Below are 27,588 nucleotides of genomic sequence, written 5' to 3' on the forward strand. Positions count from 1 at the left end.
GATATGGGAGCCATTTTGTGACTGCTGCCTGTGGCATATTCTCGAAACTGAAAGGTGCCTACAAAAAAATCTGGCAACCTCTGATTCAGAAATTATGCAACAGCTTTTAAAAAAACCTTTGTTTTACTTCCTCATGGACAGTGTTCTTCAGGCTCTTCCATCATGTTCATGTCTGTGGTTTCCTGTTAATGTCATCAGTGGCTAAGTTAAATATATCCGTCTCATCAGCAGATTATCGGTCCCATGCAAGCCCTGATCTTCTGCCAAGGGCTTCTTCTTTTCCCTGCACTGTATGATGCAAGTGGTATTGGCTGGACAGTGCACCTGTCAAGCAGACACCACACTAAGCTTTCAACCACAAGTCCCCAAAAGGGAAGGGCAAGCAAAAGTGGTAGCAGAAGCAACTGCTCTCATTGGAAGACAATAAACAGCAGAAATAACACCAGCGCCAGCACCACACTGCCCATCATAATAAAACATCAAACATTAAAAAACCTCCTGATACAGTGCTGCCTTCAGATGTCTTCTAAATGTTGTATAGTTATTTATGACAGCTGATGGGAGGGTGCCACCACTGAGAAGTCCCTCTGCCTACTTCCCTGCAACTTCCAACTCTCAAAGTGAGGAAACCGCCAGAAGGCCCTTGGAGCTGGACCTTAGTGTCCAGCCTGAACGATGGGGGTGGAGACACTCCCTTCAGGTTATTGTTAGTATTTATTTATATCCCACTTTTCCCCCTGAAAGGGACGCAAGGCAGCTTACATATAAAATAAGAACAGCTAAAAAGTTTTTTTAATCAGACACTGATAGAATTAAAACTATATATATCTACTGTATATATCTTTATTGATATTGATAGGCATGCAGTGGAGCCTGCATGGATCAGAATTTTCCTTCTCCTAGATGGGCTACCTTCCCAGGTTGATGAGTCCCACCTGCACCCCACCCCACTTCCCCCTACAGCATTTGCAGAAACTGTCTTCTTGACTCTTGGGCCCACCATCCATCTTGTCTGCTCAATCTGCCAGAGCAGATTCAGGGGAAGCCTGAAGGCTATAGCTAGTTCACAAACAGGATTACATATAAAGCTTTTGTTTTGTTTTGTTAGCACATCTCAAACCCAAACCCAGCATGTTCAAAACTAGTCTTGTTAAAGGCCATTCTTCAGTTCTGAAGCAATTTGCGCCATTTCTGAATATGCAAATGCAGATCCCAATTTACTCTTATTCTCAGACACACCCAGAGCCCATCAGCCCGCCCATTTCCCCCCTCCATTTCATGGAAGGAATTGTATTTTTCTTCTAGCTAGTATATGGTTATTCATCTGGCAGTAAGCTGCTCAGCCGCTAAATGCCTTTACTAAGTTTGTTTTTCTCTGCCAAATTCTTCCTTGGAATTTCCAAGTGGAATTTCCAAGTGGAATGCCAGTGTGAAACAACTGTGCTTGTGAAGGGTCGGGTGTTTAGACTGGCCTAAAAGTCTTATGATCTCCTTCATCCACACACACCATTTCATCTCTCAAGGAAAGTCCCAGGATTTTATAAGTGCTAGTGAAATAGTTTTAATCGTATTTATATGTATCCAGGGCTGGATTTAGGTTTGATGAGACCCTAATCTACTGAAAGTAATGGGGCCCTTTATCTATCCAGCTGTCCTTTGTCAACAACAAATTGTCGCTATTTTTCATGTTGAATATATGCTATATGGTAATTTATGGACCTAATAGGTATCTAAAGCCATTTGAACGTAACAAATAGGAGCCAACACAACACAAAACACTGTTGCTGTATGTAGGTTTTATCTTATTTGTTTTTTATCATATATTCTGGAAATGTACATCCAGGTTATTTCATTTAATTTTTTTTGGGGGGGGGGCCCAAGAGGGTGGGGCCCTAAGCTATAGTTTGTTTAGCTTATACGTAAATCCGGCACTGTGTGTATCCTCTTTAATGTTTGCTAAAGAAAACACTTGTTAAATGCTATGTAAACCTCGTTTAGAAAACCACTTCTGTGAGATATTGTGTATGTAAAATAAAAACCATCATCATTTCAAAATAGACTTTTGTCTAAAACAGGTAAATAAACGGCAATGGGCAGAGCCATGGATAGAAGATTGATGGCATTGGACTCCCAGTTCTCACCATTCCTGACCATTGATCATTCTGGCTGGGGCTGATGGGGAGTCCACAAATATTTGAAAGGCTACAGGTTTCACTCTCCTAAGCAAGAGATATTGTCTCCTGGAATAGTTCCCTCAAATTTAGGAGTACACACTAGCTGTCAGGGAAAATAATTGATATGCCACAAATTAAGCAAGGGGGTCTTTAGGTAAAGGTAAAGATACCCCTGACAGTTTAGTCTAGTCACGGATGACTCTGGGGTTGTGGTGCTCATCTCACTCTATAGGCTGAGGGAGCCAGCGTTTGTCCGCAGACAGCTTCCAGGTCATGTGGCCAGCATGACTAAGCCGCTTCTGGCGAACCAGAGCAGCGCACGGAAACTCCGTTTACCTTCCCGCCAAAGTGGTACCTATTTATCTACTTGCACTTTGACGTGCTTTCGAACTGCTAGGTAGACAGGAGCTGGGACCGAGCAATGGGAGCTCACCCATCGTGGGGATTCGAACCACCGGCCTTCTGATCGGCAAGCCATAGGCTCTGTGGTTTAGACCACAGCGCACCTGCGTCCCTTTTAGGGGGTCTTTAGGATGGAACAAACAGCTGAAAGTATTTTTAATTGACACATGCTTTGCTGTTACTTTCTCCGAAGTGCACAAAACAGACATGTATTCATTCAGCTGTGGGAATTTCTTCTTAAAATAGGATAGCTTATGTTACCTCTATAAAGCACAGAAATTGCAACAACAAACTATTAAATGAATTATTGCTGTGGAATGTAGAATGGCAATGAAGAGATGTCACCAGTTTCATTCATTCTCATGATCTGGTGGGAGCCAGAGTGCAGTTTTGGGTTTTCGCATTTTTATCCCAACTTGCTGTTTTATAATCTTAACAAGTTTCCACATGTGTAAAATACAGTAAAATTAACCATGCGAGAACAGATAATTTTGCACATTTTGATTCTGTGGAGATTGCAAAACTTTTGTCAGAGAGACCAGTTTCCAGGTAAGGTATTTTCTACAAATAAGTTTTATAGTTTACTCTATTACCCAGTTCTAAAAAGCTATGCTTTAACTTCCTGCAATTGGCAGTAGCAATCCCCCCCCCCCAATATACTTTTGCTCACAATTGAGATTCTTCGTTCTAGGACTGTAAACAGAAGTACTTCGGTAATCAATTAATATCCTGTACGTTTGTTCTGGGCATGAATGATGACTGAATCTAATACCCTTTCCCCTCCTTTGTAAATACAGTTGTGAGAAACATGGTGTCGCACACTATTTCACCATTTTAACCCATTCCTCCTCAAGGAGCTCAAAAGTGAAATGGAGCATCCCCATTCCATGCTCACATGTGGGGTAAAGGTTAGGCTGTGAGACTGTGTCTGTGCCCAACGTCGCCCAGTGAGCTTCATGGCTGATTGGGGTCTGGAGCAGGTCTCCTTGGTGCAAGTTGGACACTAAGCATTGTACCACTCCAGCTCTTTTCTGCATATGAGCAACTTAGGAGGAGGCCATGAAGCCTCTGTTAACTCAGAACAAATGGTTTTCCTTAACCTATCACTTACAATAGGCCATAGTTCACAAGTAAAAAGGTGGGGGAGATAATATTCAGGGCTAAAGAGCTTTGCTTACCATTTTTGTGTGTCTATAGGTTATAGCCAATGTGTCATATGGTGGAACAGAAATTCAGTTTCCTATCACTCCCTGCACCCTTAATCTGCTCCAGGATGTATGGAAGGCTGGAGAGGACAGGAGAGTAAAAGGAAGTTTTGCTGCAAAGTGCATTGTTCCACATCCCAAAGCTTATCTCCACCTTGTTGAACAGACTAGCTGCATCACTTGGTGCAAACCGATGTGCATTCTCTTCCGCAGCTCTGAGTCACTATGCATGGCAACCAACATTAGAGGAACAGAAACTTTGAAATCTACTGAAGCATACCCATCCCATCTGCCTTGATCACTTTTTAAAACTGCTCTTTTACTTCCTTGTTAGACACGTCTTAAGGAGCTTTAAAACCATCTGATTGAGAGTTACTAAGAGTGGTCAACTATATGGAAATAATACATTAACTATAGAGAGTCTGTGTTTGTGGGTTTTTGTTTTGCTTTATAGAAGGTCTAGAAGAGGAGTGAGGAACCTATGTGAAGGCAGAGGTTTAGTGCCATGACACTAAAGACCCAATTCTTACATTGTGTGGAATTGACCTTGCCTGCAGAGCCCAGCGATCATTTGGATATATAAGAGGTGAGGTATAGGTACGCAACACTGTTTTTCCTCAATGCAGTTCCCAAACGCAGTTCAGGCAAGGAGGACAGATGCAGAACCAGGCCTGTAAATATGGAACTTTCCGTAAATGAATGTATTCAAGCTCCCATTAGCGTCACTTGCAAACTTTAGTTGCTGTATGACGACATTGTTTCTAGAAAAAGAAAGCTAAAGTGTGGGGTTTGGGAAGGGGTTGCAGTCTGTATTTTGGGAAATGACAGCAGGCTTCCTGTTTCCACAGAGGCAAGTGTGGATGTGTTAAGAAGCCACTTCTGCTTCAGCTACAAATTTCAATGACAAAGCAGAACCAGTTTGTGGTTCCACATAATCTCAAATATCTAGAATTACCTTTGTTATATAAAAAAAGTTATCACTTAAATAATAAAAAGGAGCAGAAATATAATATTCAGGAAAATCTGGGATACAAGTGTACTTATAACAGATTTTGAAAGCAAAGATGGAAACTCCCATTTCAAATATACAACTGGACCATCAGTACTATTTACCTAAAACTAGGATACTAGTGAGCAGCTTCCTCTAATTTCCATTACTTGGGACTACTTTCATGATTGCTTTACCCCATATGTGCCTACTCAACCATATTTTGTTATAACTAAGCAGTATATAGATCTTGTTAATGAAAGTTAATAATAAAGTACTTAGTTTTGGAAACACTGCTTTGCTAATAACAGATCCAGACATAAAAAGTTTTAAACAACAATGAAGCATTACATTAAAGGACCTAATTCCATATACAGTGGCACCTCGGGTTAAGTACTTAATTCGTTCTGGAGGTCTGTTCTTAACCTGAAACTGTTCTTAACCTGAAGCACCACTTTAGCTAATGGGGCCTCCTGTTGCCACCATGCCACCACTGCACGATTTCTGTTCTCATCCTGAAACAAAGTTCTTAACCTGAGGTAATATTTCCAGGTTAGCAGAGTCTGTAACCTGAAGCGTATGTAACACGAGGTACCGCTGTAATGCACACACATTCTCTGTTACAAATTTGAAACTTTATTGTTTGGCTTTTCTATGAATTTCATCTATTCTTTTCAGATCAGAGAATTATTCAAGGAAGTAAAACCATATGCCATAAGGGACTTAAAATTATTGAAACGGGTAACAGGAAACATTCAACTTCCAGATTCTTAAAAATAAGCACAGTCACTCAAGAGGTTGTGTTCTCTTTTGGAACCTACAGACACAACCATCGTGTCTGCTGCTTGGATGTTTGAAGTAGAAAATGGGAAAGGCTGGGTATGGTTTTAATTCAACTTAACCTGCAATATTCATTCTGTACTCACTCACTTGCCAAGTCCCATGAACTTTATTGAAGGAAAGGTTGTTTATTTATATAGCCCAATCTTCCACATTACCCAGAAGTAAACCCTGCTTTCTTCATCAAGACTTATGCCTGAGTAAATGTGCATAGGACCGCAGCCTTGGTAACAATGCAATCCTATATATGCCTGTGTAAGGTCCACTGGAAATCCAGTAAATTCAGTAGCCCTTACTCCCAGAATAAGTGTGTATAGGACTGAAGTCTTTAAAAAAGTAAAGCTGTGTTTGTGTGTATATTCTCTAGTGTGAATCAGTTTCGGTTGCAAAATGGGATTTATTGCATAAAAAGAAGTTTTGAGGCTAACATATATTTTAAATGTATTTTAGAAGAAAACTGTGGAAGGAGTAATTTAAAATCCCTTGCAATCTAGCAGCTGAACTCGCATCTATTTTGGTACCATTTTCTGGGCTACCAATTCTTGTTTCTGATCTTAACAGCTGTGTCCACAATGGCCACATCCATAAAGTTCACACACACACACCTGTGAAAGCTAATGAGCAAAAGTTAAAACATATAAAACTGCCTCATACAGAACCCAATAATTAGTTATGCACTGGTAGTTGACTCCCCAGACCCTCAGGCCAGTGGCGCCGCAAGGTGCGGGGCGGGGGGGAGCGGCGGTGCGCCCCGGGTTCCATGTTTGGGAGGGTGACAAGAAGGCACCCCAAAGGGTGCTTGCCCTGCTGCCCCGGCCCAAGCAACCATCGTGCTGCCACAACCACATGTGGAGGATCCTCTGTTTGTGGCTGCAGCCACGAGCAGAGGATCCCACCACCATCCGTACGGTGTTTGAGCGGCGCCAGCGGCAAGCCGCTACATACAATGCATGCACAGTGTCACATGCTTGTGCTGTAAGTAGCGACGCCACACATGCACTGTACATAGCGGTTTGCCACCAGTGTTGCTGGAGCTCTGTACAGATGGCAGTGAGATCCCTCCGCCGCTGGCAGCAGCCGCTTACAGCGAGCCAGGGCCCCCGCTCCCAGTCTCCCTGTAAGCGGCTCCCACTTTGCCGCTTTACAGTGAGCCAGGTGGGAGGGGGAAGGACGGGAGCCATGGCTCCTGAGGAGACACAGCTTTGCCAGCATCCCAGCAAAGTGGCATAGCTCCCCCTGACAGCTTGGGGTATTGAGAGTCATGGAGGTGGGGGCGCAGAGGCATAGGAAGGGGGGCGGACATTCAGTGCTCACCCAACTCCCAAGCCTACCCCGAGTTGTCAATGTGGGGGGACAAAAAAAAATCTGCACCAGGTACCACCTGGGCTTGCTACACCTCTGCCTCAGGCAGCCTTTTGTAGGACTGCTGAGATCATCATTCCAACTGAAGGTGCCAGGAAATGGGACTAAATTTTGGGCCCTCTGCATGCTGAGCTACTTGCTCTTTTTCTGTTGTTACCAGTCTTGGTTTCTGGCACTCTTATCATAGTATTTCAGAGTTCGAAAGGAAGAGGTCTAAGAAGTCATCTAGTCCAACTTTCTGTTCCATGTAGGATCTACACAAGATGCAGCTATAACATCTCTTGACACCTGAGTGCCCAGCCTTTGCTTAAAGTATCTCCAGTGAATAAGACTCCACCTCCAAGGGTGACTGTTCTGTTGTTCAACAACTCTTACCATTAGGTAGTGTCTTCTCCTGTGTTCACCCATCAGTTCTGGACTTGCACTTCTGGAGCGATGGAACAAGTATGCATCATCTTCTGTGTGACAGCCATTCAGATATTTGAAGACTTCAACTTAGGATGACAATGCCAAGACAGTTCTATAATAACAACAGAGTAATATGACTAACAGTGGTTGCAAAACTAGTTTCTCGACATACTGCTTTCAGAAAGAGTTCCTATAAACAGAAAGAATGCAGAGCTCTCAAAACCCTTAGCAAATTTGCTACTTCCTGCTAGTAAACACTGCACAATTAATTACAAAATGTATGACAGTTCCTGATCTAGTGGTTGAAAAAAAACACACCTGGACAATCCTTTGAATAGAGTCACTCATACAGTCGGGAAGTTCTTCTGCAATGTTTAGCTGAAATTCCCTTTCTTGTCATTTGGTTGATCTGTATTCTACTCTGCTATCACGTAATTTCTTATCAAAATACTAAGTATTTCCAGCTCCTTTTAGCTTTCCTCAAAGGACTTGGATGGCTATTCAATGAATGTTGCGCATCTGTGCAAGGACGTCTGCTTGTACAATGGGGCTTTTCCCCCTTTCCTCTTCCCACAGGTACTCTGCACCCTCCCCAAATCTGCTCCAGAGGGTTGAGGAAATCCCTAGATTATGGGGGTAAATAGGGGAATGAGAGGATGACTGTTACCCAAGCAGAAATCCTTGCACTGATGAAACATTCACTTAGCACTACCTTTAAACCAACAACAGGCAAATGGAGAGTGAATTTAAGGGAAAAGAAAACAACATATACTGGGGCAACCTTCTCATCATGGAATTATGGAGCTCTTTGGGGACTTTGTAGGGCCATGTAGTCCATCTTAATGCAGGAAAATGTGGAGCATCTGCCAACCGGCAACTGTTTGTCCTCGGCCTGAAGTCTTCCAGCAGGGAGAACCCACATTTTTCCATTGTCAAACTGATTTAACTCAAATTTGCCTTCTTGTAACTAAATTCTATTAGATCCTAGTCCTGCTCCTTGGGGAAAGGGGAGAACTAGATGACCCTTGGTGTCCCCTTCCAACTCCAATTTCTATGATTCTAGGCTGCCAGATTGCTCTTTTATTTAGCTTGGCTTTATTATTTGAGAGTTATCAGTGGTTGGTGTTTTCTTTTGGGGGGGCTGTTGTTGTTCCATTTCTTAAAATATTATTTTCATAGATTTATCTGTTTTGTTTTATGATTGTTTTAATGAATATGCTGTTTGTTATTGTCGTAGGTTGCTCTGAGTTACTTTCACAAAAAGTGCAATTAGTAAGTATAATAAACAACAACAATAAAAAGAAAGCGGAAAATCCAGAAACCTCAGTAAAAAAAAGTTTTATTTTCCATACAAAAGTGCCAAAATATCCACCAACATTGAAGTCTAGTTCAACAACCAGCTTATTCTAGTAATCAAAACTGAAAGCATCTTTTATTTCACATTTTAAAAATAAAATTCCTTTTCACATGTTTCCACAGTAACCCGACTCCCTAGAAAGAGGGAAATTTGCATTCCGGTTGGCTGCTGAAGTCCATATGTCCAAGTTCATATAGGCACGGAATGGGTTAAATCTCGGGTAGCATTCCTGCTTGCAAAGAACTGCCTGGTTTTCCACCTGGGCTGAATGCTGAGTGGTGGCACTGACTGGGCAACAGCTTTCATAGATGTCACTCTGGGGGGCCCAGATGGAACCAAAGAGTCCAGACATGGGTGACAAACTCCTGGTGCTTGAGAGGTAGGACTGGAAGAGAAAAAAACAGGCAACACAAAACACCGTCATCATTACCACTATCCTTTATTAAATTTGTATACTGCCCTTCACCCAAAAATACAAAAGCAAACCAAACCAAACCATTAACCCCTTTCCTAAAGACACATTTAAAAGGCCATTGAATGTTAATCATCCCAAAGCTTCGTTGAAGAGAAAAGTTTTCATGAACTGGGTGTGCCATAAAACATGCACATTTAGAAACGAAGAACTCAACAGATGATGTTTGGAAAAGCAGCTTGGGAGATAAAGTGATTCAATACCCCCGCAAAACTCCTTATTTAATTAGCTTAAGAGCAAATATTTAACAACAGGCACTCTTAAAATCGTTTCCTGCATGGCACTTACTTAAATGGCTTAAAATGTGTTGTTTGTGTGGACAAACAACAGTAAGGCCAGACACAGGAATGGTGGGCCTTAGAAAGCAAGACAACAGTGTGATATTGCCTGTTTTCTCACCCACCCCTTCACTCCTTCAGTCAGTGGAAAAACACACCCTCTTAAGGTGATTACTGACAGAGCCAAGTAATCATAAGCAGTGCTAGGGAAGCAGCAGGGCCAGGAACATGTCTGAGCACAGGTGTTCTGCTTCTGTCAAAACTGGAGAACTTTAAGATCTGCTCTGAATCGTCTCACCAGCACCATTTGCTTTATCAGAGTTTTTAAAAACTTCTAAATGAGAGAACTACCTAAACAAAAAAAACCTGAAGCACAGAATGCTCTGTGCCACCCCGGAAATAAATGAGCAACAATTCAGTGTTTCTTTTTTGGCCCTCCTTCAGTATTCAGATCCAGCATAAACTCTGGAAAAAATAGCATTAAACTGATCGGCCTACAACAGGAACAAAAGCATATTCCAAAACACACCAAAAAAAATCATGCTGGCAATTTCCTGACTACACTTCTGTTTCGTCTGCCATTTCACCAGGTCCCGTTCCCCCCCCCACCCTGCTTTTTATATTTAAAACATCGTGCCTAGCAAGTTGAATACTATTAATATTTAAACTGTTGGCTTGCATTGTTGAAATCTAAACTGTTTTCCATTCTTACGTCCAGGAAAAAGTAAGTTTTCACGCATTTTCCTACATGTTCTCAAATGATTCCTGTAGAAAATGTATTTCGGTACAAACAGAATTGCATAACTGCTACAAAGAAAATTTGTATCAATTGCACCAAAATTAGAATTAAATCCAGAGTAGAAAAAAAAGAATTGAAACCATCTGGGCTAAATCTTGAAATAAGTCTTTTTTTAAAGAACTCACTAAAAAGAAATGATCAACAAGAGGATGTAAGGGACAGTCACATATAACTAGATGGCTACTATGTTACTATACTATAGTAATATAACACCCATTATACTCACTGTTGAATTGACATAATTGCTTGGCTCCCAAGTTGGAGGGATATTAGGTGGGGTGCTCCAAGTAGATTGGCAGCTGTGATCAATGAAGGCTGTACTCTGAACTTCCGCAGTGCATGGGAAGCCATTATGATAGTTCATATTTTCTATAGTTTGAGAGAAAGGGCAGATTTGTCAACCAACAATTAACTTAATTCTGTAGGGTGGTTCCACATTTTTCTTAATTATTGCAGCAGTTGGATCCTATTAGCCTGCGCGCTCTCTCTCTCTCTCTCTCTCTCTCTCTCTCTCTCTCTGTGTGTGTGTGTGTGTGTTTGTAGATCACTGGGAGGTAGGGTGTGGGAAGAGGAAGATACAGGCAGTGCTGAGGAAGAATATAGATAGGCCTACTGGACCACAAACATCATCTCCCAAGAGATGTCCAAGGTGGACTTCAGCACTATAGTTACACAAGTCAGTGCAATGAGCTGGGAGTCAGATGGGGCAGTGGGGAGACTGCAAGGTGTTCACAAGAGCAAAGATGAGCCCCCACAAGAGAAGGGAGTTGGTCCCTCATCCCCATACCATCCCGACCCAGCCAGAGGACCTCTGTCTTCAAAGGATTTAGTTTCAGTCGGCTCCCACGAAACCATCCAGCCACAGTTTCCAAGCATCTGGTCAGTGTGTCCGGGGCCAAGTCGGTATGGCCATCCATCAGCAGATAGAGCTGAGTGTCATCAGCATATTGGTGACAAACCCAGCCCAAAGCTCCAGACAATTTGGGCGAGGGGGTGCATAAAGATGTTAAAAAGCATCGGGGAGTGGATTGCGCCCTGAGGCACTCCACACACCAAGGAGTGGTGCGACGACATCTCCCTCCCTAGCGCCACCCTCTGTCCCCGACCAGAGATAAAAGAGCACAGCCATTTACGGGCTATGCCCTGTATCCCCACGTTGGCGAGGCAGTGGTCCAGAAGATCATCTGTTAGGGTGACCAGAGCCATCTCGGTCCCAAAACCAGGACAGAACCCGGACTGAAATGGATCTAATGGATTGTAGGAGACTTACCTTCTGGAAAAGCATTGTATTCATTCACTTCCACTGGGCAGTACACGCTGGTAAACTGACCATCACAGGAGGCATTCCAATCAATGAAGCTACTAAAAGACAAAGCAAAACTTAGCATTTTAGGAACAAAAACAAAATACTCATGTACAAAATAATACCATTGTTTTAGTAAAATGTGTAACAGGAGGGGTGAGGGAAAGAAACTTGCCCATTGTGTAATGAAGGGTTTTCCTGGATCATGCATGGGATGTTGTTCTCAAGGCTGTAGTTCACGCTATTTGGCAGGCACACAGGTTGAGGCGGCCACAGGTCCCCCGCTGGATAAAGACCTGGGAGGACAAGTAAAATTGAAATCATGACCTCTAAATTAACAAACTGTCAAGCATTAGCACCACCAATTCTGCCTTTTCCAGCTGCATTTGCACAATCTGCACAAGCAAGAGTGAAATATAGTGAGCCTTGCACTTTCTCTTCCCCTCTCCCTTTACCTCCTCCCATATAGCCAGGAGGAAGGAATCAAAATCTTTTGATTAAGTATGGCTTGTCATGTTGTACAGTCTGATACAAGTGTGGTTTTCACATTAACTATGGTTAAGTTTCAGAACAAGCCAACTTGAAAGCATAATTACCTAAACTGGCTTAGTTCAAACTAACTATGATTTTTAATAATCACGTTTCCAGGTCCAAGGAACACAACAAATTGGAATATTCTAATACTACTTAGCATTTTTGTGCACCTCTGTGTATTTAAAACATTTTGTGCCTTAGTTTTGATTTTATTTATATTGTGTACAATGCAATATTTACATACCATCCAGTAAACAAGGGTTTGTACCCAATGAAGTTGTCCCATTATCTACTTTCACTTGGATTAACTAACCTTTATTTTTGTCTGGATCTACACTTATGTCAGGGAAGTTGGGGCAGAGGTTTTCTGGATATTGAGGGACACCATTCACATCTCTGCTGAAGACAAGTGCAAACAAATTATTTTATATTTAGAAAAATCAACTATCCTTGTCCTAATACAAGGAAGCTATGTATGTCAAACAGATTTCCTGCAGGCATGGGGCAGGTGGGAAATCTGTATGCATTTCAATTAACAAACCCAATTTATCTACACACAGAAAGACACACACTAAACAGGTTCATGCAAAAATAAATATATGTATAGAGGTCTGTGTGTGCTGCACACATCATTTGTATGGTAGTGGTGGGCTAGTCATTTAATACCATTAGCAACATAAAGGCAGCAATTGAAGCGTTACCTGCTATTAGAAATAAGATATATTACAGCACATCTGTTTTGCATAAAATAAGATATAATGCAAAAACACTACTGAGCATTACAAATTTAGTTTAGTAGTATTCCCCCTCCCCAGTTCAGTTGCTAATCACATTTGAAAGTGATTCTTTAAAGTATTTACCTGGTGCTGCAGATTTTGTGAGATGGGTTTAAAGAGATGGGTGTTTCAGCTGGAAAATCGCTGCATGAAATACTTTCCCCTATGCAAATGACAGAATAAAGCTGAACACGACATTTTGGTAAAATAATACAATACAGTTTTCTACATACTAGGACTGCATAGATAACACTGGGCAACAATTTTTTACTTTTTGAATGTTGTCTAGATTTCTACAACTGATTTAGGGTATTTTTGCACTGCTGAATCAGGAAATGGCATCCGTTTCTCTCCATCAGGTCAGGTTTACTGTGAACTGAATGGTGGGCATTGATAAAGGTAAGTACACGTAAATTGCATGTTGCTTCACCATTTTTCAAACTTCAGGGTTTGAACTTCCGTTTCTTGGAGCTCCTGCAATGCTCAGCGGCAGGGAGGTCTCTCTTCAGAGTCCAACAGTAGTCAGCCATCATGACTGTGTCCCAGCGACCCTGATACCTGGTCTCCATCTCTTTCATGTCCTGATGGAATCTCTCCCCCTGCTCGTCACTCATTGAACCCAGGTTCTCAGGAAACCGGTCCATATGTGAAAATAGGTAGTGCATCTTGACACTCATGTTGCAGCCCAGGTTTCTGAAAGCAGTCAGCATGTTGTTGACAAGTTCTGCATAGTTTCTGGCCTTACTGTTGCCAAGAAAGTTCTTCACTGCCAGAACAAATGCCTTCCACGCTTCCAGTTCCACTTCGTTCATTGAGTTTCCGAACTCTGGATCTCTGATGAGCTGACAGATCTGAGGACCGTCAAAGATGCCAGCTTTCAACTTCTCCATGGTCAATCCTGGAAAAGCCTGGCACAAGTAAGTGAAGCAGTCACCATCGTTGTCCAGAGCCTTGGTGAACTGCTTGATTAAGCCGAGCTTGATGTGCAGCGGTGGGAAGAATATTCTGTCTCTGTCTACCAGAGGGTCGTTGATGACGTTCCTTTCTCTACAAGGCACCAATTCCTCCCACACAGGCCAGTCCTTCTTCGTGTAATGCTGAGCACAGTCACTACTATCCCACATGCACAGAAAACATGGGTACTTGGTGAAGCCAGACTGTTGTCCCAACAAAAAGTTCACCATCTTCAGGTCAACACAAATAAACCACTTATGCTGATCATAACCAATTTTCTCCAGCACATACTTCACCGCTTCATAGTTCTCCTTCAGTGTAGTCGAGTGAGCCAGGAGTATAGAGGCAAACTGGTTGCCGTTGTGTAGCAGAACACATTTCAGTGATCGCTTGCTGCTGTCAATGAACAGTCTCCAATCTTTGGGTTTGTACTGTGGCACTCTAAGCTTGAGCTGAAGCTGTGCAATATCTGCACAGTACACCAAGTCCTTTTATTCTGAGAAAAAACGGAGGTACTCTTGATGCCTGTTGCGGAAGAAGCTGATGCGAGCATTGTCAGAGAGGAGGGTTTTTTTCTTCAATCTGGATGCCAACAGTTCGGCAGAGTCCTTTGACAAGCTGAGGTCGCAAACTAGATCATTCAACTCCTTTTGGGAAAATGGATGTGGAGCATCTTCAAGAACCACTTCTTCTTCTTCATGTCCTTCAATACTGGAGGCATCTTCGTCACTAATGTCAGGAAGTTCTCTGAAGATAGGCACTGGAATTTCATCACAATGAGCTACAGGACGACGTGCTGATTGAAGATCAGGATTAACTTAGTTTTGATCCCCCAACTTTACGCTTTGCCGCACCAATTTATGGAAGATTTTGAGGTTTTATGACTTCAAACTGATCCCTTTTTGACATAATCACCCAGAACTATTGGACCTGAATACTTCTTGTCATTAAAATAATCATTTCCAATCAAAACAATTATTCGACATGGCATTTTACCCCCACCAACTTCTTCTAAAATGCTCCACACAAGCATACATGTGAACAAAAACGTAAAAAAAATGACATGTGGCCATAGCTCAAAAACTTGACCTGATTGAGCAAAACCAATGTGATTTTTGGATTCAGCGCATCAGATTCATCCTAAATCAACTGAAAAAATGCAGACAACAAATTTGTTGTTGACCAGTGTAATCAAGTGCAAACCTCTAACAGGTCAGAAGCTATGAACAAAATATTTATCAAGCATTTTCTTCTTTCTTTTGGGGGTGGGGGTGTATAGAGTTTTAGTATAGTTTCACAACAAAAAGTCCTGAACTGATATATAACAACAACAACAAAGTAAAAATACATAAACGTAAGTAAAAATGTAAGCATGGCAAAAAATATCCCATCATGGCCCAAATGCCCAGAAAAAGTATTTGCCTGGCAATGAAATGAGGACAATGTTGATGCCAAGCAGATTATTGGAGGAAGAGAGTTGTGTTGGTAATAAACAGGGCTGCAAAAAAGCTGTATATTTATGCTGGTCTGCTTTATTTGCCTTACGAACCCTATACTAACTGCCAATGCTGAATGCAGTTTTAGGTTTCTACAGCATAAACCACGGTAGAAGCAATTTGTAAGGTGATGTGGCTTTTCTCTCTTTGGCTGTGTGTATTTGAATATATAATCTATATATTTATATTCACTTAATCCCATATTCAATAATTCTACAGTTGTTTTAAGGGAGATGGAGAATTAAATATACCGCTTTGATATATTTCTGTGATATGGCAGCATATAAATATTTTTTCTAAATGAATTTCATGTTGCCCAGTTAAGGCTTTAAAAGACACTCCACTGAAAATAATTCTGTAATAATTGAGTTATTGCAGCTTCTTCTTCTTTTGCAATTTTCAGACTCTGATGCCTCAAGAAATGCAGAATGCACACACTCTTACAGCACTTACTAGAAGGAAGGAAGTGCCTGCTAGGAATAATGGGCTTCTTGTCGCCATCAGAACTGCTAGTGCTGCTCCAGCTCCCCCAGCTGCCTCGACTGGCACGAACACTCCCTGAAGAGCTTCCGCAGTCTGAGCTTGAATCCGAGCAAAACCTTTCCAGGCACTTCTTCTTCGGCCACTGATAGAAACCTTCTAGGCAATTTGGAAAATTCGTAACAAAACAGAAGTTTATGACTCGCCAACTTATTCCACCTAGCCGGCAAATATATGCAATTGACCAGACACTGAACATTCTTATCCATTCTATATTTTGTTAACTAGGAAAAATACTGAACTGGTTTAGCATATATCCCAAGTGGGTAAGTGGATAGAATATGATGGGACCCATTTATAAATGTTTTCTATGCCTGAGCTTCAGAAGCCTTCACAGATACATACTGATACTACATGATGTCAAGAGGAACACTTTTCCCCATTTGTGGTGGCTCAACTTCAGGCCTTCCTATGCCGAGACCTTCCTGTGTTCCTGCCTTATCCACATTCCCAATAATGAAGAGGCTTCTAAGCACATTCACCCAAATGTCCTTAGGAACCCAAACCTTCCTACTCAACAATGAGGCTGGAACTTGCATTCAGGCATCTTTCTCTATAAGCTCCACCACACACACACACACACACACACACACACACACACACACCGCCCATGTTAGGAACTGAAGGTTTTGTCAAGTGTATTTATCGCTGGCTTGAACTCCCCAATTCTTTCTCCTTGGCTGAGAATGCTCATACACAAAAGGGGATGAAGAACCAGAAGATTCATCACGCCTTAGCACTGCTCTATCTTAAAGACAAAGTGCAATAGAAAAATAGGAGCGGAATCAAAAGCAAACTACTAATACTAGTTATGCATAGCATTTGGTTCTGAGTCCCTTTTGATTACATACCTGCTTCTCTCTGTGTGGGTAAGCCACCTCTCTCTTCTCCTTTACATGTTTCTCCATTGCTCTGACCACACCAGTTTCTTATATTAACATTAGTTCTAAGTTCAGGTCTTTCAAAACCACTACACACATGCTTCAACTCAGTCTGTTCAGGGACCCTACAAGCAACAACAACAAAGGGGTAGTTATATTACATGTGGTACATCTATTAATTAGTTACCTATGTGAACAATCTGTTTGCATGCTACTAAAACAGAACAGTCCTGACATGGGTTCTCACATACAGTTTAGAGCAGCCTTTTGCAACTTGGTGCCACCCAGACGCTTTTGGTGACAACTCCAATCAGCCTCAGTCAGTTGTAGCCAATGGTTAGGGATGATGAACATTGTAGTCTGAAACACCTGAGGAACAGCAGGTTAGGGAAGGCTGGCCTAGAGGCTTGTTCAATGGCTCTAATGCCATTCTTGATTCTTTGGCAGAAGGGTAGGATGACAATTAAGAATAGCAAGGAAAAGGTAAAAATTAACCAAAAAATTGTTTTGTCAACAAAAATTAACAAGAAAACAACAAGAAAAAGTGGTGGAAATACTGCTTGCATTCCTAAATTTAAAAATCTGAACATAAAGAAGCAGCCATACATACCGTACGGATAAATTAGCATGCTTCTTCTTATTCTTTCTGTTTGTCCTATTTCTGTTCCAGTTTGTATTTGGTACATGCCCTTCTCTTTTCTCTGGAGACCCATTTTTTCGGTGAGTATCTTCTTGCTGAAAGGTTAAAAAAAAAGGACTTATTAAGACATATTACTTAAGATTATGAGTTTGTATCAATGGCTTCAAAATCTGGCAGACTACAGTCGCAAAGCATTTTAATCAGAAAATAATTATCATGCAAAATTGTCGTTAATATGAACGTTAAAAAAACTATAGTCTTGTGAAATGTGTTAGCATGCAATTTTATTCTCCTCCACGTTCCTTGATTCTTTCCTCAGCTAAATACCACAGTCATAAAGGGCTGAAACAATGGCCTACACAATTTTGCCTCGATTAAAACCAGAACCACCTGTCAGATTTATGACTAGCTCAGTTTTAAACTTACCCTCCATAAATTCTTCCTTTCTTCACTTTTTTTTTTTACCTCATCTGTTCTGATTACGTGAATTGCTATTTTATTAAGGGACAAACTTGCCTGAAAAGTTATTTCAAGCTTAGATTACACAGCTACAACTATTCCAAAGCAATGGGAACAGGGAATGCAAATTTCAACCGAAAGATTGTTTCTTCAAGAACGCATATGCACTACAAATCTATACTGTTCAAATCAATGGGTATAAAGGGCCTCTCACAGGATATACTGTAGCAAAAGTTAGCATGTACTCAGCCTCTAGATTTCTAAAACAGGTCTTGGAATTCTCTATTTATAGTACGATATGAATGAAGGCAGGCTAAGTTTACACCACTATTTTTGAGGCTGAAGAAATATCCAATTATGTTGTCCCATTAGCTGCCTATACAATGGCACTTTGTCTCCCTTTCCTTTCTCCATGCCCCCCACAATATCTTCTGAGTTGAACATGGCACGAGGTGTTTAGGAAGTGACAGTCCCATTGCCCAGGTGGAAGTCCTTAAGCTAATATGATGTCTTTGTTGGACACAACCCAATATGTAACCTATGCTATGTAAAAATGGCTATGCCATTCTTTCATCACATTTTTACTTGCAAAGTGATCACAAAGGTCACTGAAATAGCTAGAAACCCATGAGACACCAAGCTTGCATAGAAACTTCCTTCAATTTCTACATACGGAAATACTTGGGTACACTTCCCCACTATAAACATATTCTGATTTCATCATCAGTTCATTACAGTCAACAACCAGAAATAGAAACATACAGCATGCCAAAATACAAGAAAAAGTGTAACAGCGTAGCAACAGTAAGTCAGATATATACAAAGCCAAAGAGTAACCTCGGGTAAATAAATGCCTGGAAATAATCCTTCAAGCTTCACATAATTAACTGGCTCCTTATTCTCACTGCCAGCAATAGAAATCTGGCCACTCTCAATGACACTCACGGTATCTTATGTCTAGGGCTTTTTTCTGGGGGTATGCAGGGGTACACATACCTCTGAACATTTTGTGAATCTAAGTTTGGCCTCATTGAGGGGCAGTATTTCAATATGAGTAGGAAAATGAGAGTACCCCTAAACATTTTTTAAGAAAAAAAGCACTGCTTATGTCCCAGAAATTTTTATTTTTAGGTGTTTATCTGCAATTGCATTTAAAATCCCAGTTCCAAAATGTTTAAAGAAGCATGTAACAATTCAAACCTCAGCAGAAGAAACTTCCCGTTTTCCACAGCACTGCAGTTCATCTTTAGGCCCTTTATTTATCGCCTTCTCTGCTGAGGGCTTTGTGTTCACCTGCTTTTTCAAAGAGTCACAGCTTTCTATTTCATTCCTGAGAGACACCTGCTGGCTATTCCCTTCAAAATAAAAACAAAAACGATACAGTATTTACCTCACCTTGTAAGAATATTTCAAGTGAAATTCACCTCTGTCAGGTAAGTGCTTACTCACAAAATAACAACTGCACAAAGAACAGTATGTTATTTCCCTCCTTGTTTTCAGCCCTCTGCAGATGTGCTGGAGGGAATGGACCTTGGCAGTACCCTATTCCTTCACAAAGTGACAATTGTGTGAGTAAGAAGAATGACTGAAGAGGGCTACAGGTGGGCTGTGTATGTTTGCTTTTGTGTAATATTGGTAATCCACATACTGCTCAAAAAGAATTTTCCCTTTTTCTTTGCTATGGATGTTGGTAGTTTTTATTTTCTTCACCATTTCTCCCCAACTGCCAAAATCTGCAATGTACTTCAGTTTGCAACACTGGGTCTTAATTAGAATTTAAATAAAACTAAAGAATTTAAACTTCTACAAGCATTTAAACTGACTACAGTACATGTGCTTAAAAGTAATGAAGTCTGTAAGTTTGATAAGAAATTACTGTATTTTTTCCTTTCGATGTCATTTCAAAAATGCCCCCCTCTAGTTCAGTTCAGACTACTCAAAACTATCTATTTCTGTATTTTTTTAAAAAAAATTACCGTTGTTTTTCCTGGAAACTTCTTGAAATTCCGGTTGTTGCTGAGGTGAATGTCTTGGGAAGTGACTTTCAGACAGCTTCTTTGATGACTTCAAAGGACACAGCTCAGGTTCTTTGAGCTCAGCTACATTTTCTGAAGTCTTAAGGTTCGTTTCCTTAGGAAACATACTTGTTCGAAGACCCTCCTTCAAATTGCACTCTGAAGAAGTATTTTTTATAGGCGTTGCATTTTTCAATGCACTCTCTTCTTTATCTAGAAAGTTCCCTGGGTGCGTCAAGTTCTTTTGCATGTTTACATTTATGCTACTGGCATATTTCAGGCTCAGCCAAGTCTCACTAACAGTGCAAATGTCCTCCTTTGCTGCTGGAGTTTGATTTTCGACCACTGGGTTCTGTTTGTCATCAGTTGTTAGAATAGTGGTGCTGGTTGCTGTGCTTGATTTTGGTTTACCATAGTATACAGAGCACTTGTGCTTCTTCTGAGAATGACTGTATGTTGCTGGACTCCTTTTGGCAGCATTCTGACTCCGGCTAGTTGCTGTGCCCACAGAAAGGGAGCCTTTTCCTTTCCCTTTATCAGAAGAACCATAAGTATCCGTAAAGGTTTTGCAACTGCTCCTAGATCAGAAATAAAGTGATTACATTTATTTATGGCACAAAGATCATATTGTTCATAAATCATTTTATCAAGACCAGGGGGAGACTGGAAAATAAGGCATAATACTGAGCACTATTTTTCCCTGGAAGCCATCTTGATACCATTTTTATCCTGTTTTGCGAAAAGTGTATTTCATTATTTTAGCCATTGCACAGAAAATTAGCTTCAGATTAGTATCAAGAAGCACGACTGTCCCATGTTTCCTTCCCCTCACCATCTCCATCATATACTGAATGCCGGTTACATATTTCTCCCTTCCCACACTGAGGACACAACTTCTGTGATGTGTAATGAGCCGTTTTTTATCAGCATCTGAACAGCAACATCAATTGTCAAGAAACTGTTCCTTTCTTGAGGAACTAGCATTTCCAACCACCACCTATCTATTCTCAGAATCAAACAGCAACACCATCATCACTTTAAAGAGATTTTCACATCAAGGCACCTAACAGAAAGTTAATATTTATTACTTGTACGTTTCAGAGCTGATGATGTCCACAGAACTGTTGTTTGGCAGTGCAGAAGGACTGGGATTCTGCCTTTGTCTTGACTTCAAGAATTCCGATAGGATGTACTGCGCTTGCTGGAAAGCTATCAGAATCACACCCAGAAGAGACAAACTGCAAGACAGGGAAAGATAAATGTTTTCAGCAAAACGTGTGTGTAGAAATAAAGAAAGATTTACATTCAGGAGGTTGGAACTAACATCAAATTGAATGGGTTAATTGTGTTCAGTGTTGAAGTTATTACAGCCAGCATTCATAAAAGTGGGATCATTGAGACTGACTGGAAATATTTCCCTCTGCATGGAACCTGATAGTCTTCAGCTAGTTTACCGAGCATGTTATATCTCCAGCTAAAGGGAGGAATTCCTTCTTCCCAGCAGCACTGTATTGCCTGAAGCATCCCTTCTTCAGGTAGAATACTTCTTAATCCCAACCTGTCTGGAATTAGCCACTGCAACTCCCATCTTCCGTTTAATAGCGTCTCCTGTCTACAGTGGCGTAGCGTGGGGGGTGCAGGGGGGCCCGGCCGCACCGGGCGCAACATCTGGGGGTTAGGGTTAGGGGGCGCAAACCCATGGGTTAGGGGGCGCAAATCACTTGCCTTGCCCCGGGTGCTGACAACCCACGCTACGCCACTGCCTGTCTATGACTTTCTGCCTGCTACATCATACTTCCTGGGTATGTTTTCAAGGCATATAAAAAGGTATCCAACTTGTTCCCTAGAAGCTGTAGCACTCCAACTCCCATCAGCCCCACCCACAACAAACAGCAAGGAATGCTGGGAGTTGTAGTCCAGTAACCTCTTGGACAGACCTAGGTGCTTCATCTCTGTATTAGAGGGACTTGCATTTAGGCGGGAAATGCTTCCTGCTCAAGGAAAAACCAGATCTAGTAAGACAGTGAGGAGGTGGTCAAGTTACCTTTTCTTGATATCATCTTGCTGCTGCTTTAAAATTTAAGGTTTAGGTGTCTGAGACTGAAAATTTCCAGGCTTTATGCCATGAAGCAGTCTATAAATTTGTTAATATGTATAAATAAATGCTTTACCTGACAAAGAGCACTGTAAGCCTCCAGAAGGACTCTTCCCAGCTGGGCCCTGGTACCACATCTGCACACAGTGGTAAAAGATGGTGAGGAAGAGTCACATTGAGAGTGAAGTGGAACTCGACACCACCAGCAGTCACCAGAGTCAGCTCACGGATAACCCATGAAGAAGTAAAATCTGGAGTAAACCTGCACAACAAAAAATTAAAAAGCCAGTGACATTTTGACGGGAATCAGGTCCCATGCAAGTCCTGTATTTTTTTTCAACATCAAACCCGCTGCTTCCTCCTACCACTCTTTGTGATTCACTTGTAACCCCTTTGATCACAATGAGGAGAATCCTTTAACACAGCACCTAATACACATGGCTGAAGCCTGCACATACCCATTACATACAATAACCTTTATTCCCATCTGTCTGAAAAGAATTCAAGTAGAAGTCCTAGATGTTATTGAAACTCCTTGAGCAAGAGGTGCCTTCAGCAGGACACATAACTGCACTGCATGTTCCTCTGTGTGCTTTCAATCAACCACTGTGGTCAACACCATCACCCTTCCTCTCAGCAAGATTTATGGCCCAAAGCACTTGGCTTCAGTCGGCGTGGGGAGCTTTTTTGGCCACCCACCTGATGGGGAAATGACATTATGCCTGTCAAAAGCTGACCCATGTGGGTGCGGGGGAAGATCCTGCTTGAGCAATACTGAATTCACCACACACCATTCAGTTCTGCTTTCAAAGTGGTTCAGGCACATCAGCAAGTTTCTAGCAGGAACTTGCTGGTATATCCAAAGCAAGCAGGATCGAACACCCCATGTATCAGGGGATGTACAGCAAATTCAATCCTGCTTTCTGCAATGTCATCTCTACCTGCCCCACAACTGATGTCACATGGGACATCAGATGTGGGGCAGGTGGTGTGGTTTGGGGGAAATGGCCTCACAGGCCAAATGCAAAGGCTTAGTGGGTCAAGTTTGGTCCACAGGTCAGAGTTTGCCCATCCTAGCTCTGTATTCTTTCCTCTTCTGGCTCCCTGTGACTTGTATCACAAACATCCAGAGGTGTAACTTTTCTGTAGAGAAATCTTGTTCAGTGAAGCAACTCATAATTAAATCTTGAGTAAAAAATGTTATAACAGTATCTGATGAAAGTATTTCCATCTCGTATAAGGGCTTACAATCACCACCTTTATGGCACTGTATGGAGACCAAGTTAGAAATCCTGAATATTGCTAGATCATTGACTCCAACTGAGTAAGATGAAAAGTGAAGTAATGCATCAGCTGTCTAGCACCCAATCATATACCTTACCTAAAAGTCAGTTAGCTAGTTTGGCTTTGTTTGTAAATACACTGGGGCAGACAGTCATTTAATGGAGGAAGGCCCAATTCACATGCTGTCCCCGAAGAACTCTCAACCTCTGTTTTGGGAGGCTCAGGAGATACAGGGGGGAAAGGCAGATTGGCAAAACCGCCCCACCAGTACCAGCAAGAGCATCCCATTAGAAAGACTTCAAGTAAAGGCTGGACCCACAAAATTTAAGGTACAAATGGACCTTCTCCCCTTTGAGTTGATTAAGAAAAATTAATTATGATTCAAGTTGAATGATGTTCATTATAATGGAAATAGACTTCTTGATATTAAATCAATGAAAGATGTTCCCACTACAGTCTTTAATTGTGCTGCTCTGCCCTGGCCCATAACATGTTTCACAGTAGGATAAGTTATTTTTCCTTCAGCTCTGAAATTGCCCTGTCAAAGTTACAATGTTGTGCAGCATGACCCTAACTGGAAAACAAAATGCTCAACACACACAACAGACTGTAAGCTCTGCAACCCTTAAGGCAAAGATAGCACTTTAAAGGATGACACAATAGAGTGCTTCCAAACAGTCAGAAACAAGGATAGCCTCTTCTTGGAATTTTTATTTATTTATATGAACTTTGTATGACACCTTGAGCTCCTTTGAGGTAGGATATAAGTGTAATAGTGTGGTTCCTTTTAAACTCAATTCTAAAGTAAGCCAGTTTGTCAATGGAAAGCGGCAAATGCTTACACAATGCTAATCTCCCGCGAAGAGTTCTGTGCCAGAAAAAAATCTTGGCAATTGAGTACTTCAAATCCATAACCCTGGCAGCTGTACCCATTAATCTTCATAGACGTTATAGTGATAGGAAGATGACCAACGTTTTCAACCTTAAAGTTCTTTGTGATGGATAAAATTTGCTTGCCATCTTTCAGTTCTAAAGAAAACAAAATGCAAGTTACTTCAAGGTAATAATTAAAAGCCATCTTGAGGGTACTTCTAAGTGGCAGAAACTGTATTCCTACAACTCTGTTACAATATATTCAAGTCTTCCTCCTTATTATGAAAGGGAGATGGGAGTTGGAATGGGGACATGTAATACTTCACCTGCAACTCTTCCTAAATCAGGGCACACCATCTATGTGAGGATTGCAAATGTATACTACCTTTAGTATGCACAGCAGCAACCATGGTTATGCAATGTGAAAACAGACGTTTATGTTATTCACACATAGCTGTGCCCATGAGACTGGCCACTTTATCCTCCAAACCATGCACATCTGTTTGGTTAAACTAATCTCACTTAGTCCTTTCCTTCTCAGATTGTCACTCACGTCTCCTGCAGTCCATAAGGGTGGATTCTGGCACCTTAAACCGAAGGGATCCTCCTGCCCCTGGCAACCTTCCCCCTACTTTCAACAGCTCTCTGGCTCCAATGCCTTCGACATAAACCACATCCAGAACAGTCAAATTATTCCTGCAATAAAGTAAGGATGCCTTTATAAATAAATAAATAAAAATTTAAAGGGGAAAAAGAAAAGCAGTCTTCCCACCATCTTGCAAGATGTGGGCATCTTTTGGAAAAATTCACTGCTGTGCTTTGCCAAGACCAAATACAATACCTGTGGATGCGAAATATTTCTATAATTCGCATATACAGTAAATCCAAGCTTTAGGGGGAAAGTACCAAAGAACAAATTTGGACGTAGCCCTGGGGCCTACACTCACTGATGGAAATATGAAACAAAGCTTTCTAAAACAGTGCCTAATTCGCTCCACAGAATCTCGAGAAGAGACCTACCTGACCAGTATAAGGGAGTTTACCCTTTTGTAATCAATAGGGGTAAAGACAACACCAACTCTCTTAGTTTCTAAAGGCTGCAATTTTAAATAAAGCAGCTCCGAACTAGATCCAATGTAATCGTGGTCTTCCTGTAGTTCGTCCTGCAAAACAACATGAGCGAACCATTACTGAAACATCCATGCTCCTGAGGGAAATCAGGAAGATGAGAAGCAGAGAGGGAAAGACTACAGTTCCACTTGTCCTGCATACTTACGCCTGCCCAGCCTGACTGTCCCATTCCACTATTGAGGTGACAGAGTACCATATTTTTCGCTCTATAAGATGCACTTTTCCCCCTCCAAAAATTAAGGGGAAATGTGTGTGCGTCTTATGGAGCGAATGCAAGCTCTATAAGCCTCCACTGTGCCCCAGAGGCTTCGCGTTGCTTTTGCTGAAGCCAGGAGAGCAAGAGGGATCGGTGCGCACTGATCCCTCTTGCTCTCCTGGCTTTGCTTCGCTGGAGAGGTGCTGCGCAGCTTTCCCTCTCTGCGCAGCGCCCCTTCAGCGAAGCGGGAGGAGAAATGGAAGGGGCTCCGCTTCTCCTGCTGCTTCGCTGAAGGGGCGCTGCGCAGAGAGGGAGAGATTTTTTTTCCCTTGTTCTCCCCCTCTAAAACTAGGTACGTCTTATGGTCCGGTGCATCCTATAGAGTGAAAAATACGGTATTTTATTTGCCTCATCTAGAGGGGAAAGGGAAGGATGAGCATACCAGGACACTGCCATTAACAAAGGGGAGAAAATGTTTACAGCAATGTGTGTGAGGAGTGGGGATACAGAAAATACAGGTGCCACCCGCCTGTGTCTACTGAGGTTTTCAGTGTTGCAGGTAGGAATAATAAAGCCCCATTTAACAGAGTTCCTGAACCCTTTCTGGAATTACAAGCACTCTTGTTATCTGGTGTTTCCATTGAGGAATGCAAAGTGTAAGTTTTAAATGTTAGATGTGTTTTGAAGATTTTTTTTAAATCAGGAATATATTAAATAAATGTTATAACTTCAAAAGTTTCAAAAATTGTTTTCCATTTAATAGCTAAACCAATGTTTCCAAACCTTCCCCCTCCAATCACTTGAAAATTCTGATAGCCTTGGTGGACTACTTAATACTTTTTCCTGCCTGTTACAGCAAAAGGAATCCACTGAGTTAGACGCTGCATGTTTTTTAATTGTATTTCGTTGCATCTCTTATGTCTTGTATGTTTCGTATTGCAACTTGAATTCCCTAGTATTCAAACTGTAATATACAATATAAGAAACAATAGAAGCAATAAAAATACAATGACAATCAATATGGCTATTCAATGCATAGATGCTGCAGACTACCTGTATGAAGCTCGCAGACCACTGTTGGTCCACGGACCACAGTTATAATAATAATAATAAATAATAAAATTTTATTTATATCCCGCCCTCCCCAGCCGAAGCCAGGCTCAGAGCGGCTAACAACAATAAAATGATACAACATTCTAAAATCATTTCATTACAAAATTAATTCAAATCAGATTAATGGCAACCAATTGGGCTAGAGTTCTGTGAGGATAGCCAAAGGAGGGAGTCAGGCTGTGCCCTCGCCAAAGGCCTGGTGGAGTAGCTCTGTCTTGCAGGTCCTGCGGAAAGATGTCAAATCCCGCAGGGCCCTAGTCTCTTGTGACAGAGCGTTCCACCAGATTGGGAATTCCTGACCTAAGCAATCCAAAAATTAAATGCAGGTTACAGGTTATTAAAAAAAGGCCAACTGCTTTCATGCTCAAACATGTTTCTGCATAAACCACAGACTCTCAGCTGTGTGGTGGCTGTTTCTTTCCAATTTAATGCAAAGAGCACGTTAAGTTCCATTTCTGAGAGTGAAAAACATATATGAGACACTGCTTACCCTGTGAGCATAATCTTCTGTCAATCTAAATTCAGTGGTTGTGAAGTTAATAGACTGTACATTTGCACCAAACCTATATAAACCAAGAAAAGAATATACATGTATAAACCTTTAAAAAATTATAGAAAGTAAAGAACCATAAAAAGCCATTTTCAGATAGTTCTCCATTATGAATGGAGGAAAAAGTAAGACAACTCCTCATGGCCCTTCTATTAATTTGGGATATCTCAGTTGGCTTGCGTGTCTTAATCTCAGGATAAGCCCCATGCTGGGCAAAAGATTCTTGCATTGCAGGGGGCTGGATGAGACGGTCCCTTCCAACGCTGCAAGTCTATGGTTCTAACCCTCGATCGCCACATGTTAGTGGCTGGTACAGTGGAACCTTGGTTCCCAAACTCCTCCGTTGCCATACATTTCGGTTCTCGAATGCTGAAAACCCAGAAGTAAATGTTTCCATTTTCAAATGTTTTTCAGAACCTGAACATGCGACACAGCTTCTGCTTAGTGCAAGAAGCTCTCGCAA

The 27,588-nt window shown here is 41.5% G+C and overlaps 1 protein-coding gene across 5 annotated transcripts in view; it reads right to left on the reverse strand.

The window, feature by feature from the left end:
- Window positions 1-8,701: 8,701 nt before the first annotated feature.
- Window positions 8,702-27,588, reverse strand: part of TMEM131L (transmembrane 131 like) — a 72,811-nt gene continuing 53,924 nt past the window's right edge. For 2 of the 5 annotated variants that reach the window (XM_081208315.1, XM_081208311.1), the window contains 17 exons: window positions 27,066-27,138; window positions 25,156-25,298; window positions 24,689-24,831; window positions 24,105-24,291; window positions 22,055-22,240; window positions 20,972-21,121; window positions 19,845-20,461; window positions 19,069-19,223; window positions 17,380-17,504; window positions 16,740-16,894; window positions 15,802-15,987; window positions 12,983-13,061; window positions 12,436-12,521; window positions 11,764-11,884; window positions 11,556-11,647; window positions 10,512-10,654; window positions 8,702-9,121 (listed from right to left, as the gene is read on the reverse strand). In XM_081208315.1, the coding sequence (XP_081064441.1) occupies window positions 8,843-9,121; window positions 10,512-10,654; window positions 11,556-11,647; window positions 11,764-11,884; window positions 12,436-12,521; window positions 12,983-13,061; window positions 15,802-15,987; window positions 16,740-16,894; window positions 17,380-17,504; window positions 19,069-19,223; window positions 19,845-20,461; window positions 20,972-21,121; window positions 22,055-22,240; window positions 24,105-24,291; window positions 24,689-24,831; window positions 25,156-25,298; window positions 27,066-27,138 (2,920 nt within the window). In that variant the 3' untranslated portion in view covers window positions 8,702-8,842. The remainder of the gene's footprint in view (window positions 9,122-10,511; window positions 10,655-11,555; window positions 11,648-11,763; window positions 11,885-12,435; window positions 12,522-12,982; window positions 13,062-15,801; window positions 15,988-16,739; window positions 16,895-17,379; window positions 17,505-19,068; window positions 19,224-19,844; window positions 20,462-20,971; window positions 21,122-22,054; window positions 22,241-24,104; window positions 24,292-24,688; window positions 24,832-25,155; window positions 25,299-27,065; window positions 27,139-27,588) is intronic. The other 3 variants (XM_081208314.1, XM_081208313.1, XM_081208312.1) reach the window with 3 other exon arrangements.

Source organism: Podarcis bocagei (genome assembly GCF_964188305.1).
Source record: "Podarcis bocagei genome assembly, chromosome: 9".
Classification (NCBI taxonomy): domain Eukaryota; kingdom Metazoa; phylum Chordata; class Lepidosauria; order Squamata; family Lacertidae; genus Podarcis; species Podarcis bocagei.